The sequence below is a fragment of the Pseudochaenichthys georgianus genome, chromosome 10 (genome assembly GCF_902827115.2).
Source record: "Pseudochaenichthys georgianus chromosome 10, fPseGeo1.2, whole genome shotgun sequence".
NCBI lineage: Eukaryota > Metazoa > Chordata > Actinopteri > Perciformes > Channichthyidae > Pseudochaenichthys > Pseudochaenichthys georgianus.
In genome coordinates, this window is record NC_047512.1 from 34,289,413 (window position 1) to 34,300,527 (window position 11,115).

An 11,115-nucleotide genomic window follows, 5' to 3' on the forward strand; every position below is an offset into this window, starting at 1 on the left:
CCAACCTTAAAGTACTTATCTATAATCAAAGCAATTAGTCAACAATTCATGTCTAGATGTTGATATTATATGGCTTAGTTGAATACTCAATTCTGATTGGTCAATTCGGACATTTCATTAGTTGTTAATTCTTGCTTACGGACTGCCCCTAAGGAGAACAGACCGCTGCTGAGAAGGATTTAGGGATTGATCATGATATTTATTTTAAACTAATGAATTGCCTTGTGGAAAAATTGGAAATCTAATGTTATCGGACGATTAAATGGCCTTTATGAGTAGTTTTTGGGAGCATTCAGTTTAGTTAGTATGGCCCTTCTCTACCTCCTAATTGGCTCAGTGAGTTGTGGATCATTTTTTATTACACGCCTTTGTTGAATATTCGATTCTGATTGGTTAATGTGGACATTCATCAGGCTGCTGTTTTTTAAAAGCAGACAATTTCTAAGGGCACTGAGCAAGGGATTACTGTATGTCCAGTCCACAAAGAAGTCCTATCAGAAAAACACCATGGAATACTTTTTGGATATTCATTTTTATATTTGTGTAGAGCATGAAGCTTTGGATTCATGATGGCTAAACTGTCCCCAGTAGGAAAAGAAAAACAGCACGCGAGAAGGAAAGAGGTTAAAAGACAGAGCGCTGGACGTCAGAAACATCAACAGAAGAAGACAGACAGGAAGTAAACAATAAAGGGAACACGGTATGGCCTCAGGTATTGTTTAAAGACTGGTTAATGGAGAACAAACTAGTCACACATTCCAGTCATATAGGAGAGAGGATTCACCTTGGCATAAAATAGAGATCATTTAATTATTGAATTCCACAGTAACATTTCTATATGAGATTACACCCATTTTATATACATGCCTCAGGAAGGTTAAGGCAGCAGCTGAGGTTGCTCTGATGTTTTTTTATAGTCTATATGAACCTGTCTTCATGTTCATGTCAGTGTCAGGTGGAAAGGTGACTTCTATCTCAGGGTGCTGACGTGAGCGTATGTAAAAGGCAACATACGGAGGTTCCGTGTGTGCTCACTCCCAACTCATTAAACACGGCAGCTTGGTTAGTGGCCCTGTACGCCAACATACAGTATTACGCTTCATATGCTCTCTACTTTAAGCTTCTCATGCGTCGGCTCACTCCAGTGAAAAGGAGGAAGTCGTGTGACAACGTATAAAGAGCGTCATAGTCAGGATGTTGGGAGATAGATGGACGGGTTAAACAAGCAAGGGACTTTCATCAAAGATAATGCTGTTCATACCATGTGAAAACTAAAGTTAACGTGCATTTTAGCCAAAAAACTATATATAATAATAATAATTTACATAGCGTAAATAACCTGTACATAACTTAACTTATCAGAAATTGGTTAAGGAAAAGCTTTTATCTTTCCCACCCCAGGGCAATTCACGTTGTTGCAGCAAAGGGGAACAGCGCAGAACAAATGGGAATTACATGATGGTATAACAAGTATGCAACATGTATGGTTATTGAAGTAGATTGTTGTAATATCGTGAATAACAGTACTAAACTGAATGAAATTGTGAATTGCACTAGAGCAGTAGTATTGCACATCAGTTTTTGTATTCTTACAGGCTGTGACATAAACTTCATAATTGCTTAAACCCAAATGATGATTTTTGTCTGTGTGTTTAAATGTGCAACCTTTACCACATGCTAAAGACTGTCGGACCACCCTGCCCGTACAAAATGTGTGACAAAGGTATCGCCAAGGGGCTTTAACCAAGTGTCAGTTTACGAGTCGGGAGTAAAAACGTGTTTCATTGTTACAGCGACAACAATTTACATTGCATGAAGGCAATAAATACATTAAAAGGTTAATTCTCCAAATGGCTTTCTGTGCATGGTGACACGTTCTACATACAACCTTCTAGTACTATTATATGATCCAGTTGTTGCTCCCTGCTAGGATAGTGCCTGTGCGTGTGTGTGTGTGTGTGTGTGTGTGTGTGTGTGTGTGTGTGTGTGTGTGTGTGTGTGTGTGTGTGTGTGTGTGTGTGTGTGTGTGTGTGTGTGTGTGTGTGTGTGTGTGTGTGTGTTTGTGAGTGTTAATAAGAGACCCTGAGACAATGACAGACACCAAGCCCTAATTAGGTTGTCATGCTGAGAGAGCGAGAGAAAAAGGAGAAAGAGGGAGAGAGCTTATTAGGGAGGAAAGGTGTCAAACTCTGGCAGGAAAAGGAGGTGGGTGGAGAGCAACGGAGGGGGAAGATGAGGGGATGAGGGAGAGCGCGATGAGGGGAGGTAAAGTGAATCTGGTGCAGATAAAAACAGGAGACGGGGAGAGGGAGCAGAATGGAGGTAGATGGAACAGGAACTAGAAGAAGAAGAGATGGAGGAGGAAGAGGTGTTGGAGATGGAGGCAGCTGGAGAGATTAAAGGACGTTGAAGGTGGTGAAGGTGTGCAGAGGAGGGAGGCTCAAGTAGAGAGGGAAGGTGTTTTTCCGAAAAGTGAATGATGGGAAATGACCTCCAATGTTGATCAATTAAAGAATTCTGTTTACTAAATGTTGGGTCTTGCTTTCAGTATTGTTTCGACTGGTAAACACATTAGTTCTGAAAGCTCACCAAAATAATTGTTGATGAGATTTTTGAAAATAAATTAGAATATCTAGACGTAAAATATTGACCTTTAAAAACCTTTTTTTTTTAAAAAGGGCCACTTCAACTTAGGCTGCGGCCCCACGAGGACGAAAACGGCTAAACGCATAGGATTAACGCAATCGCAAACGGCTTCCGTCCACATGCAATAATTATCCGGATAGTGTCTGCCCACACGAGACCGCTCCGTTTAGCTCCAACCGCTGGAGAAGCTGCAGTACATATGCAGGAGCCTGTAGGTGGCGCTGTAACTTCCTCCACAAAAGCAGCGAAGAAGAAGGTTGTCATGGTTGCCCTTCTGTTTATTCTCCGCGGTGGGGGCCGAGGGAACCGGGCAGAGTTTTACGCCAGTCAGTGTGTATTAAAGTTGAAATCTTCCGGACAAAATTATAAAAGTGCCGGTCAAAGGTCTTCTTTGTTATTTATTGAGCTTTAAAACAAATGAATAACGACTCTATATAATATAATGATAAAATACACGGAGCCTCTCTTTTTCCTCCCTCTCTTCAGACAGCGTCAGTGTCTGTCTCATGCAGCAGCTCATCCAGTAATCAGTGACCCGGCCGACTGTAAAAAAAAACATATTTATAACTAGTTTAGGGAGTTTGAGAGGTAATTAAAATAGCTAAGGGTGATGATCTGACTTGAAGTGTGTGTTTTGCTGCAGCGGGAGGAGCTGCAGGTGAGCAGAGCTGCGTGTCTCCGTCCTGTCAGATTAGACTTCACTCGCGAGAGAAAGATAAATAATCTGAATTCAGGGTGCAGTTTACTTTGACGTGGGGGTGAGCAGCAGAGGTGGGGAGAGGCGGGGCTATTGCCTCATCATTATTGCTGTAGATGTTGCACAAACAACTGTAGCATGGTCAATAGCGTCCGGAGCACGATAGCAACTCTGCGATCCGCCATTGTTGTTGTTGTTGGTGGCGAAACACTTCAGCACTGGCGCGGGGTAAGCGGAGGTGAGCAGAAGAGGTGGGGAGAGGCGGGCTATTGCGCAATCACTATCAGTGATCTGAAAATGTCCGTATAGGGCGCACACACGGAGCTGTTTGACCCCCCAGAGAGTGGCGTATGCATTTCTATCCACCTTGGGACCCGTTGTCGTTTCCTCAGTCGTTTAGTGCCGTATTCGGTCGTCCTCGTGTGGCCGAACGGTCTATATGACACTAAACAGTAACGCAAACGACCGAATTCGTCCTCGTGGGGCCGCAGCCTTAGCCATGTAATAAGAAATCATAATGACCAATTGAAACAATTAGGAGGTACAGTAGGGCCATACCAACTCAAATGAATGCTTCCAAAAATGTTTGATAATGACCATTTAATCATTCCAAAAAATATCCGGATGAGGAGTGTTACCTTTAAGCATATTAATTACATTAAAAAAACAACAACCATGCCTCATCATTTCTACAAAATAAGCCAGGACATGATCTTGACCCTATGGATATTGGCTGACAGGAGGCCACATATTTACTTTACACATATTTACAAGAGGGCATATTTTAAGTTCGTTCATTATGCACCATCCGCTTGCAGGTAAACAACACTGTAAGCTTTGTTCTGGGCTACAAAGCCAACCGGTGCACTACTTGATACCCCAACACCACCAACCTAGTATCAAACAAATGTACACACACACAAACACACACGCTACAGATCACAAGGACTCGGGACAAATTCTGCTGTAATGCCAACAGCCATATTGTACATATTCAATTGACTGAACTGGCAGCATTCCATTAAACTAGCAAGGAAAATATGCGCACACACACACACACACACACACACACACACACACACACACACACACACACACACACACACACACACACACACACACACACACACACACACACACACACACACACACTGTACGGAGGCTCAGTCAATGGTACTTTTTCATTTACAAAGCCATGTTGGATAAACTACCATCTTATATCTGCTCCCTGATCTCTCTGCGAATTGAAAGTACTTATTGCCTGAGATCGCATGCTGTGGTTTTATTAAATGTGCCAAGTGCTAGGACTGTCTTAGGGAAGAAAGCTTTTAGATGTGCAGCTCCACTAACATGGAACAGTCTGCAAAAAGAATGGAAAATTACCAAGCTAGTACCACTACATGTTTTTAAAGCTCGGTTGGATGCTACAAGATCAGATGCTGTTGTACATGTGGTTAAATATGTAAATTGTAATCCCTGTACATTTTGCTGTATGATGTCCTTTTATTGTTCTGTTGTTTATGTTTTTATGTCTTCTTGTGGAACCTACTGCTGCAGGTCTCCCTTGAAAAAGAGAGCATTGATCTCAATGGGATTTTACCTGGATAAATAAAGGTTTTGAATTGAAGTGAATTGACACGATCTGCAATACCTCTAGTGAAAGTTTTAAATATTGTAAACAAATGTAATAATGATAATACAGTTTTGACTTGATAACCTTGGCAAAGCTGACTTTCGAAAATAGTGCTGGAATGGGACCGGAGAGCTTGCTGACATTTGAGGATTATGAAGTTGTTAGTCTGTTTCATAATTGCAATTGTTTGTCAGTATATATGAAAATACTAGGTTAGCTAGCCATCTAACCGAAGAACTGCAATAATATTGGAAGATATCATGTGATCACATTGTTAACATAAGCCACTACAACTTCAATTTTAGATACGTTTCCAGTGTATAATCCCCCAACGCCAACAAGCTCTCCGGTCCCAGCTAGGTGCATCACTTTGGTGTGTGCCCTTTTCAGTTGATGTACAGAGTTTTTGAAACTGCATCACGTTTCTCCTAATATAAATGTTTAGGGCAGTTGTAACGTTGTCCAAATGTCTGAAATTGTGAGGTTACCTTAGTACACAGGTGTAGAATCCATTGTCTTCCATTTCAGCAGATCTGAACCAGATCGAGTCGTCTTCTTTACTCAGTCTATGACCAGAGAAGATGATAGGCTCCTAAAGGACCCAGTACAAAGTCAGTGTTAGAGCAATAATTATCAATCAATCAATCAATCAATCAATGTTTATTTATATAGCCCAATATCACAAATGTAACATTTGTCTCAGTGGCTGTCATTTAAATATAAGAGTCATTTAAATAAGGAGACATACATGCCCTCTTCCCTTAAGGCAGTGGTTCTCAAATGGGGGTAAGCGGACCCCTAGGAGTACGTTGTAGTACTGCAGGGGGTACGTGAGATTGATTTTATGTTAATGCAATGTAAGTAATGCATTTAAACAAACTACTAATAGTTGATTAACTACTTTATTCAAAAGTTTAATGTAATTCTGGATAATAAAATGGGAAAAATAAATGGGGTGCTCTCTTTTCCTCTCCCTCTCCTGACAGCCCGTCAGTCTCGTGCAGCTCGCTGAACCTGTAATAAGTGAGTGACCCGACAGTAAATAATACATATATTATTATATTATATATATATATATATTATATATAACTACTTTAGCTTGTTCCAGAGTAGATAAACTAGCTAATGCTGCGTTCACACCGGACGCGATGCGAGTATTCGCTTCTCTCTAAACACGAGTTTCACCGCGGCTGCCAGCTGTGTTTACTCGCATCATTCAAACAAGACACGCTGGCTCGGGAGCTACAACTACAACAAAATGAACATATTTTATCGTGATTAAATTGTAATACACGTTTCTAAATGATGCCGACGTAACAACATACTGATACCGGTTAGTAAAAACCATGAATTAATGCTTGACAAGTCTGCAGACAGACGGCAGGCGAAGAACCTTTGAGAATGCTTGTTTTCTGAATGGAGATTGGGTCGACCAGGGTAAGCTAACGTTGTATATTCTCACTCCACACTCATAACAACGGCCTACAGACATAAATAAACCAGCGACTGTATTCTGTGGTTTGTACTTGTTTAACTTTTGTCCAGTTTCTGAACAGATATGAGGAGCTGTGAGCTCTGAGTGCTAACTGCTAACAGCTAACGGCTGATGTTTTCTGGTTGAACGTCAGTGACGGCAGGCTGAGATCCTCACCGCTGATTGGCTTCCGCGAGAACGAATTTGACGCTCGAGTTGAAACAATTGAACTCTTGCGTTTGACCATTCAATCGCCTTAATCGCGTGATTCGCGCCGTGTCCACCGCTTCATGCTCGCCGTCGGAGCGAATTTGCGTCTGTCCGCGTCTCTGCATTGACTTTACATGTAATCACGCCGCCCCCAAACATCGCATCGCGTTCGGTGTGAACGCAGCATTAGTGTGTCAGGTCTAACTCTTAGTGTATTTTGCTCCGACTGAACGGTCCGTCACAGCGGCGGAGCTGTGATCCGGAAGAGCTGCGTGTTCTCCGTCAGCAGCAGCTGATCTGATCTCTGATCTCTCTCTCATGTCCGGTTATACTTCACTCGCGTTTATGTCCAAATCTATCCGATCTAGCTAGTTCTAGTTAATGATATGACTGCCTGCTTATCAAATGACCTAAAGCAGGGGTGTTCAAAGTGTGGGAAGGTGAGCCTCCCCTCAGAGAACATAAGAACAGCCGTGCCCCCCCCCAATTATTATTGCTATTATTATTGTTGTTGTTGCTATAATGCAGGGGTATTCAATTGCATTTCAAAGAGGTCCAGTAAGAGAAAATGTCATTACATGCTCTGTTTTCGCTGTCTACCTTTCTCTTTTTTGAGCACGCCATTTTGAAATTACTCCGACTGTTTCTCTCCTCTTGTCTCCTCTCTGTGTGTGTTTGAATCTATCGTGCTGACTCACTGACTGCACAGATTTGATTGGCTTAGTAACGTCACCTCCTTAAAACATTAAACAATAACTTTTTTAAACCTTTTCAACATTGTGGATGAATCCTTATGCTCCCGGCAACACACTGAACGTCAACTGTGCCTCCTTATTACACTCACCCCTACTTTAGTGGGAACAATGAGTCTGCGTCTGCAATGTAGACAGGAATAAACACAGATCATCCTCTGGCTGCAGCCTTGACCGGTACTTGCTTTTGATCAAAGTGAAAACCCGCACTCACACAGGTAGGTGGAGGGGCGGACTGGGACTAAACATCAGCTCTGGAATCTCACCCAGCCCAGCCCACAGAAATTGGTAGAGCACGCGCTAGTGAACTGTCAACCTCTGTTACCTGTCAGCGCAACTTAAATGATGCTGTTTAAAAAGATAAAAAATAAAGGGCGGTCCCGGCCGTCAGCGAACCGAGCCAGCCGTCAACGGCCCGCTGACGACCGGCCATTCTGGGATTCTCCAGAACACACAGATGGCCAGTCCACCCTGGGTGGAGGTGAAGGGAATGAGCACTTTTACAGCCTTTTTGGCAAGGTCTCCACAGACAGCCAAAAGTGTGCAAGTGACACTTTACTCGTCTTTTTGTCGCTATTTTTTTCTCACGCTGCACCTGCCCCGAAGCTCTCTGGCGCCCCCTCAGGGAGGCGCGGCTCACACTTTGAAAACCGCTGACCTAAACAATAAGCTTTGCTTGGCAACGGCTTGTGGCTGCAAAGTATAGCGCAGCATTATGCATATGTTTATATGAGGGGTCAAAATCCCATGCTCATAAAATGCTCATATGTTTTTTTCTCTTCATTCCCCACGCCCCAAAATAAACTAATACATATACAAATGTTAGGAAAAGTAACGAAGTTTGAGCAGTGTGGGTTTTATATTAACAGAGTTGCACATACTTAAAAACGTGAAGTGTAATAACTGCAGTTTGCCTCCCTGTCAGAATGACAAAGGTCCTCAGTGAAGCACAAGCCCATGTTTCACTACATTGTAAGTACAACTTGTACAAAGATCAGTTCAATGCAACTAATGTCGTCTCAGTGTTATTGCATGATGTTAAAATTGGTTTGCCATGAATTTAGTGATGGATTGTAAACATTTGAAATGTAGCATTTAAGTGTTTCTCAGTTACAATGTTGTTGTTTTAATAAATCAGACACCGATGGTGCAGCGCTGTACCGTACCTCTTTATATAGGCATTTGTTCCCCAAATTGTTTTTGCGCTGATCAGGGGGTACTTGGCTGAATTTCTTTTTCAAAGGGGGTACATTATTGAAAAAGGTTTGAGAACCACTGCCTTAAGGTATAGATAATAGAATTAGAATGCTATAGAGCAGAAAGGCAGAACATTAAATGTAAATGCTCCGAATATGTGTTGCATTAAAGTGCTACCCAGAGGATTAGGTGGAGATGTACAGTAAATTACATGTATCATCAATTCTAAATGTAATCCAGCTAAATCCTGTTTTACCATTCAGATATAACCCACAGTGCAAGGAAAGGGGAACAGCATTGTTTTATTAGAGCAGGGGTGCCCACACTTTTTCAGCTTGGGAGCTACTTTTAAAATGACCAAGCCCAAATGATCTACCTACAGGGCCGCCCTGCCTAATCTGTGTCACGAGCGTGGGGGGGGGGGGGGGGATAAACTGTGGCGCGCTTACAATAATTGCGCCGCATAAGCGCATAATAGTGCACCGCATTTGCGCTTCAGATGAGGAGTTGAGGCCCCCTCATGACTGCATGAACCCGTATGGCACAATACAACTCAGACTGGCTTACCTGTACGTCAATCAAGTGGCACATGCCATAGTAAGGATGGATGATGATTTTTTTTTTTTTCAATGCCATGCGAGCTACCCACACTACCTTTGCGATCGACGTATTGGGCACCCCTGTATTAGAGCATGTAGGGCTCTAACCATGTGTGATTTATCAGTCCCTCTTGTTTCTGTCTATTTTGTATTACTCAAACACAAGCGAGCTCACACAAAGAGAGATTGTTGGCGTGGTTAGATGTATGTCACACTCTGATCTTTACAATGTAGACAATATTCCAATTGTGTATAGTTTTTGCACATGGTATGTGTCTGGAGGTACTTCCCATGTCTCTTAAATTGCCACCATGTTTCACCCACCAGCAAAAGGGGGGGGGGAACAGTGAAATAGGTTTTAAGAGCAGCAGCGGGGTTCTCTTTTTAGCTTGTTTCCTTTTCAAAGAGGGCATATTTTCAGGTTCAGATTTGCATTGTCTATCCTGTGACATGTCTCCATGCTTTAATGTTCAAAAAGCTCTTTATTGTTCTCATACTGCCTGCACTGCAGCACCTCTTTTCACCCTTTTCACCCGTCTTTTGACGTACAATGTGTTGAGGCACTAGCCAATAGAAGCGTGAGTATTAGATAGTGATGTCACTATGTTATGGTAATAAACAAAGGAGTCCAATGGAGGTGTTTCAGGCAGGGGGGAGGAGTGTGTGGGAGAGAAACTCCCTCGTGAGGGAACACAGTGACCTCTATATAACACACTAAAGGAAAGGGACAACCCTTAAAAAGCATAATAGGGTCCCTCTTAATGTCTGGGCTAATTAGTACAGTATACATGCTATCCAGTTTCTCACAGAGTAGTCCACCATCTTAACAGTTAACATATGATAACACATACATAATAATAATAATAATAATGTTCATTGGAAACTCCAAAAATGAGTAATTCAGGTTATATTTGTATTGACTTAAATGTAGGAGACTTTATGTGTCAGTAAAATTCATGTTTTTTGTTATTTCTGCCTGACAGTTTATTTCGATGACTGCAAACATCTCCAGGAAGATGGCCTACAATTCCACATCTCAGCTATATAACCAAAATGATTTATGTTTCTATTGATTTGTTTTTATTCTCTGTTTTCAGCAGTACAACTGAAATATATGATACTGATTTGATCTTCATGAAACTTGGTGAAAGAATGTGGCATGGGCAAAGGAATATGTAGTAACATTTAGGAGTCGGGAACGGATGGTTCCCTTGTTCAAATGCCCCTGTTCTTTCCAAATGCGCTTCTAGTTCCACATGCTCTTACCTCTGCATCTCCTTTGTTCTTGTACCAGATGAGGCGCAGTTTGGCGTTGGTGGCCATGGTGTAGTTGGTTCGGATGTAGCTGTAGAACAAGGCACATTTCAACCGAAGAGGTTCCCCGGCCAGAACATGGTACTGCTTCAGATCCACCGACCAGTCTATGCATCCATCCACTGTGAGGAAAGAAAAGAACAGACAAAGACATATTAAGAATGTGGGGATGAATATACCGTATATATTCCATCATTGAGTGAGATGACTCAGAGTACAACTCCACTTTAAACCTCAGTGGGAGAAAGATCGTGGAAACACAGAACTGGGTTAAAAACAGTTCTATAGGACTAAAGAAATGAAACCTAATATAGAATACATGCTTTGTGAGAGAAAAGGTGATAAAGAGAAAATGAAAAACATGGGAGAAAGACTTTGAGTGACAGGAAGATTATTTCATCTTGTTTCTTTGGCACTATTGATTTTACCTTCAACGCAATAAAAACATTTAATATACATTTAATATAAACTTTGTTTAGTTTCGGAAATGATTTGCTGTGTGTTGCTGCCGGCCCGTCTCTCCCCCATTCTCATTGAGTATTTTACAAAGAGTGAAACAGCACCCCTCTAGATGTTATGGTGAAACAGTAGAT

The 11,115-nt window shown here is 41.9% G+C and overlaps 1 protein-coding gene across 4 annotated transcripts in view; it reads right to left on the reverse strand.

Moving 5' to 3' along the window:
- Window positions 1-11,115, reverse strand: part of il1rapl2 (interleukin 1 receptor accessory protein-like 2) — a 630,266-nt gene that overhangs the window by 236,921 nt on the left and 382,230 nt on the right. For all 4 annotated transcript variants that reach the window (XM_034092584.1, XM_034092583.1, XM_071204669.1 and 1 more), the window contains exons 3-4: window positions 10,475-10,644; window positions 5,465-5,568 (exon numbers count right to left, since the gene is read on the reverse strand). In XM_034092584.1, coding sequence (XP_033948475.1) covers window positions 5,465-5,568; window positions 10,475-10,644 — 274 coding nt within the window. The remainder of the gene's footprint in view (window positions 1-5,464; window positions 5,569-10,474; window positions 10,645-11,115) is intronic.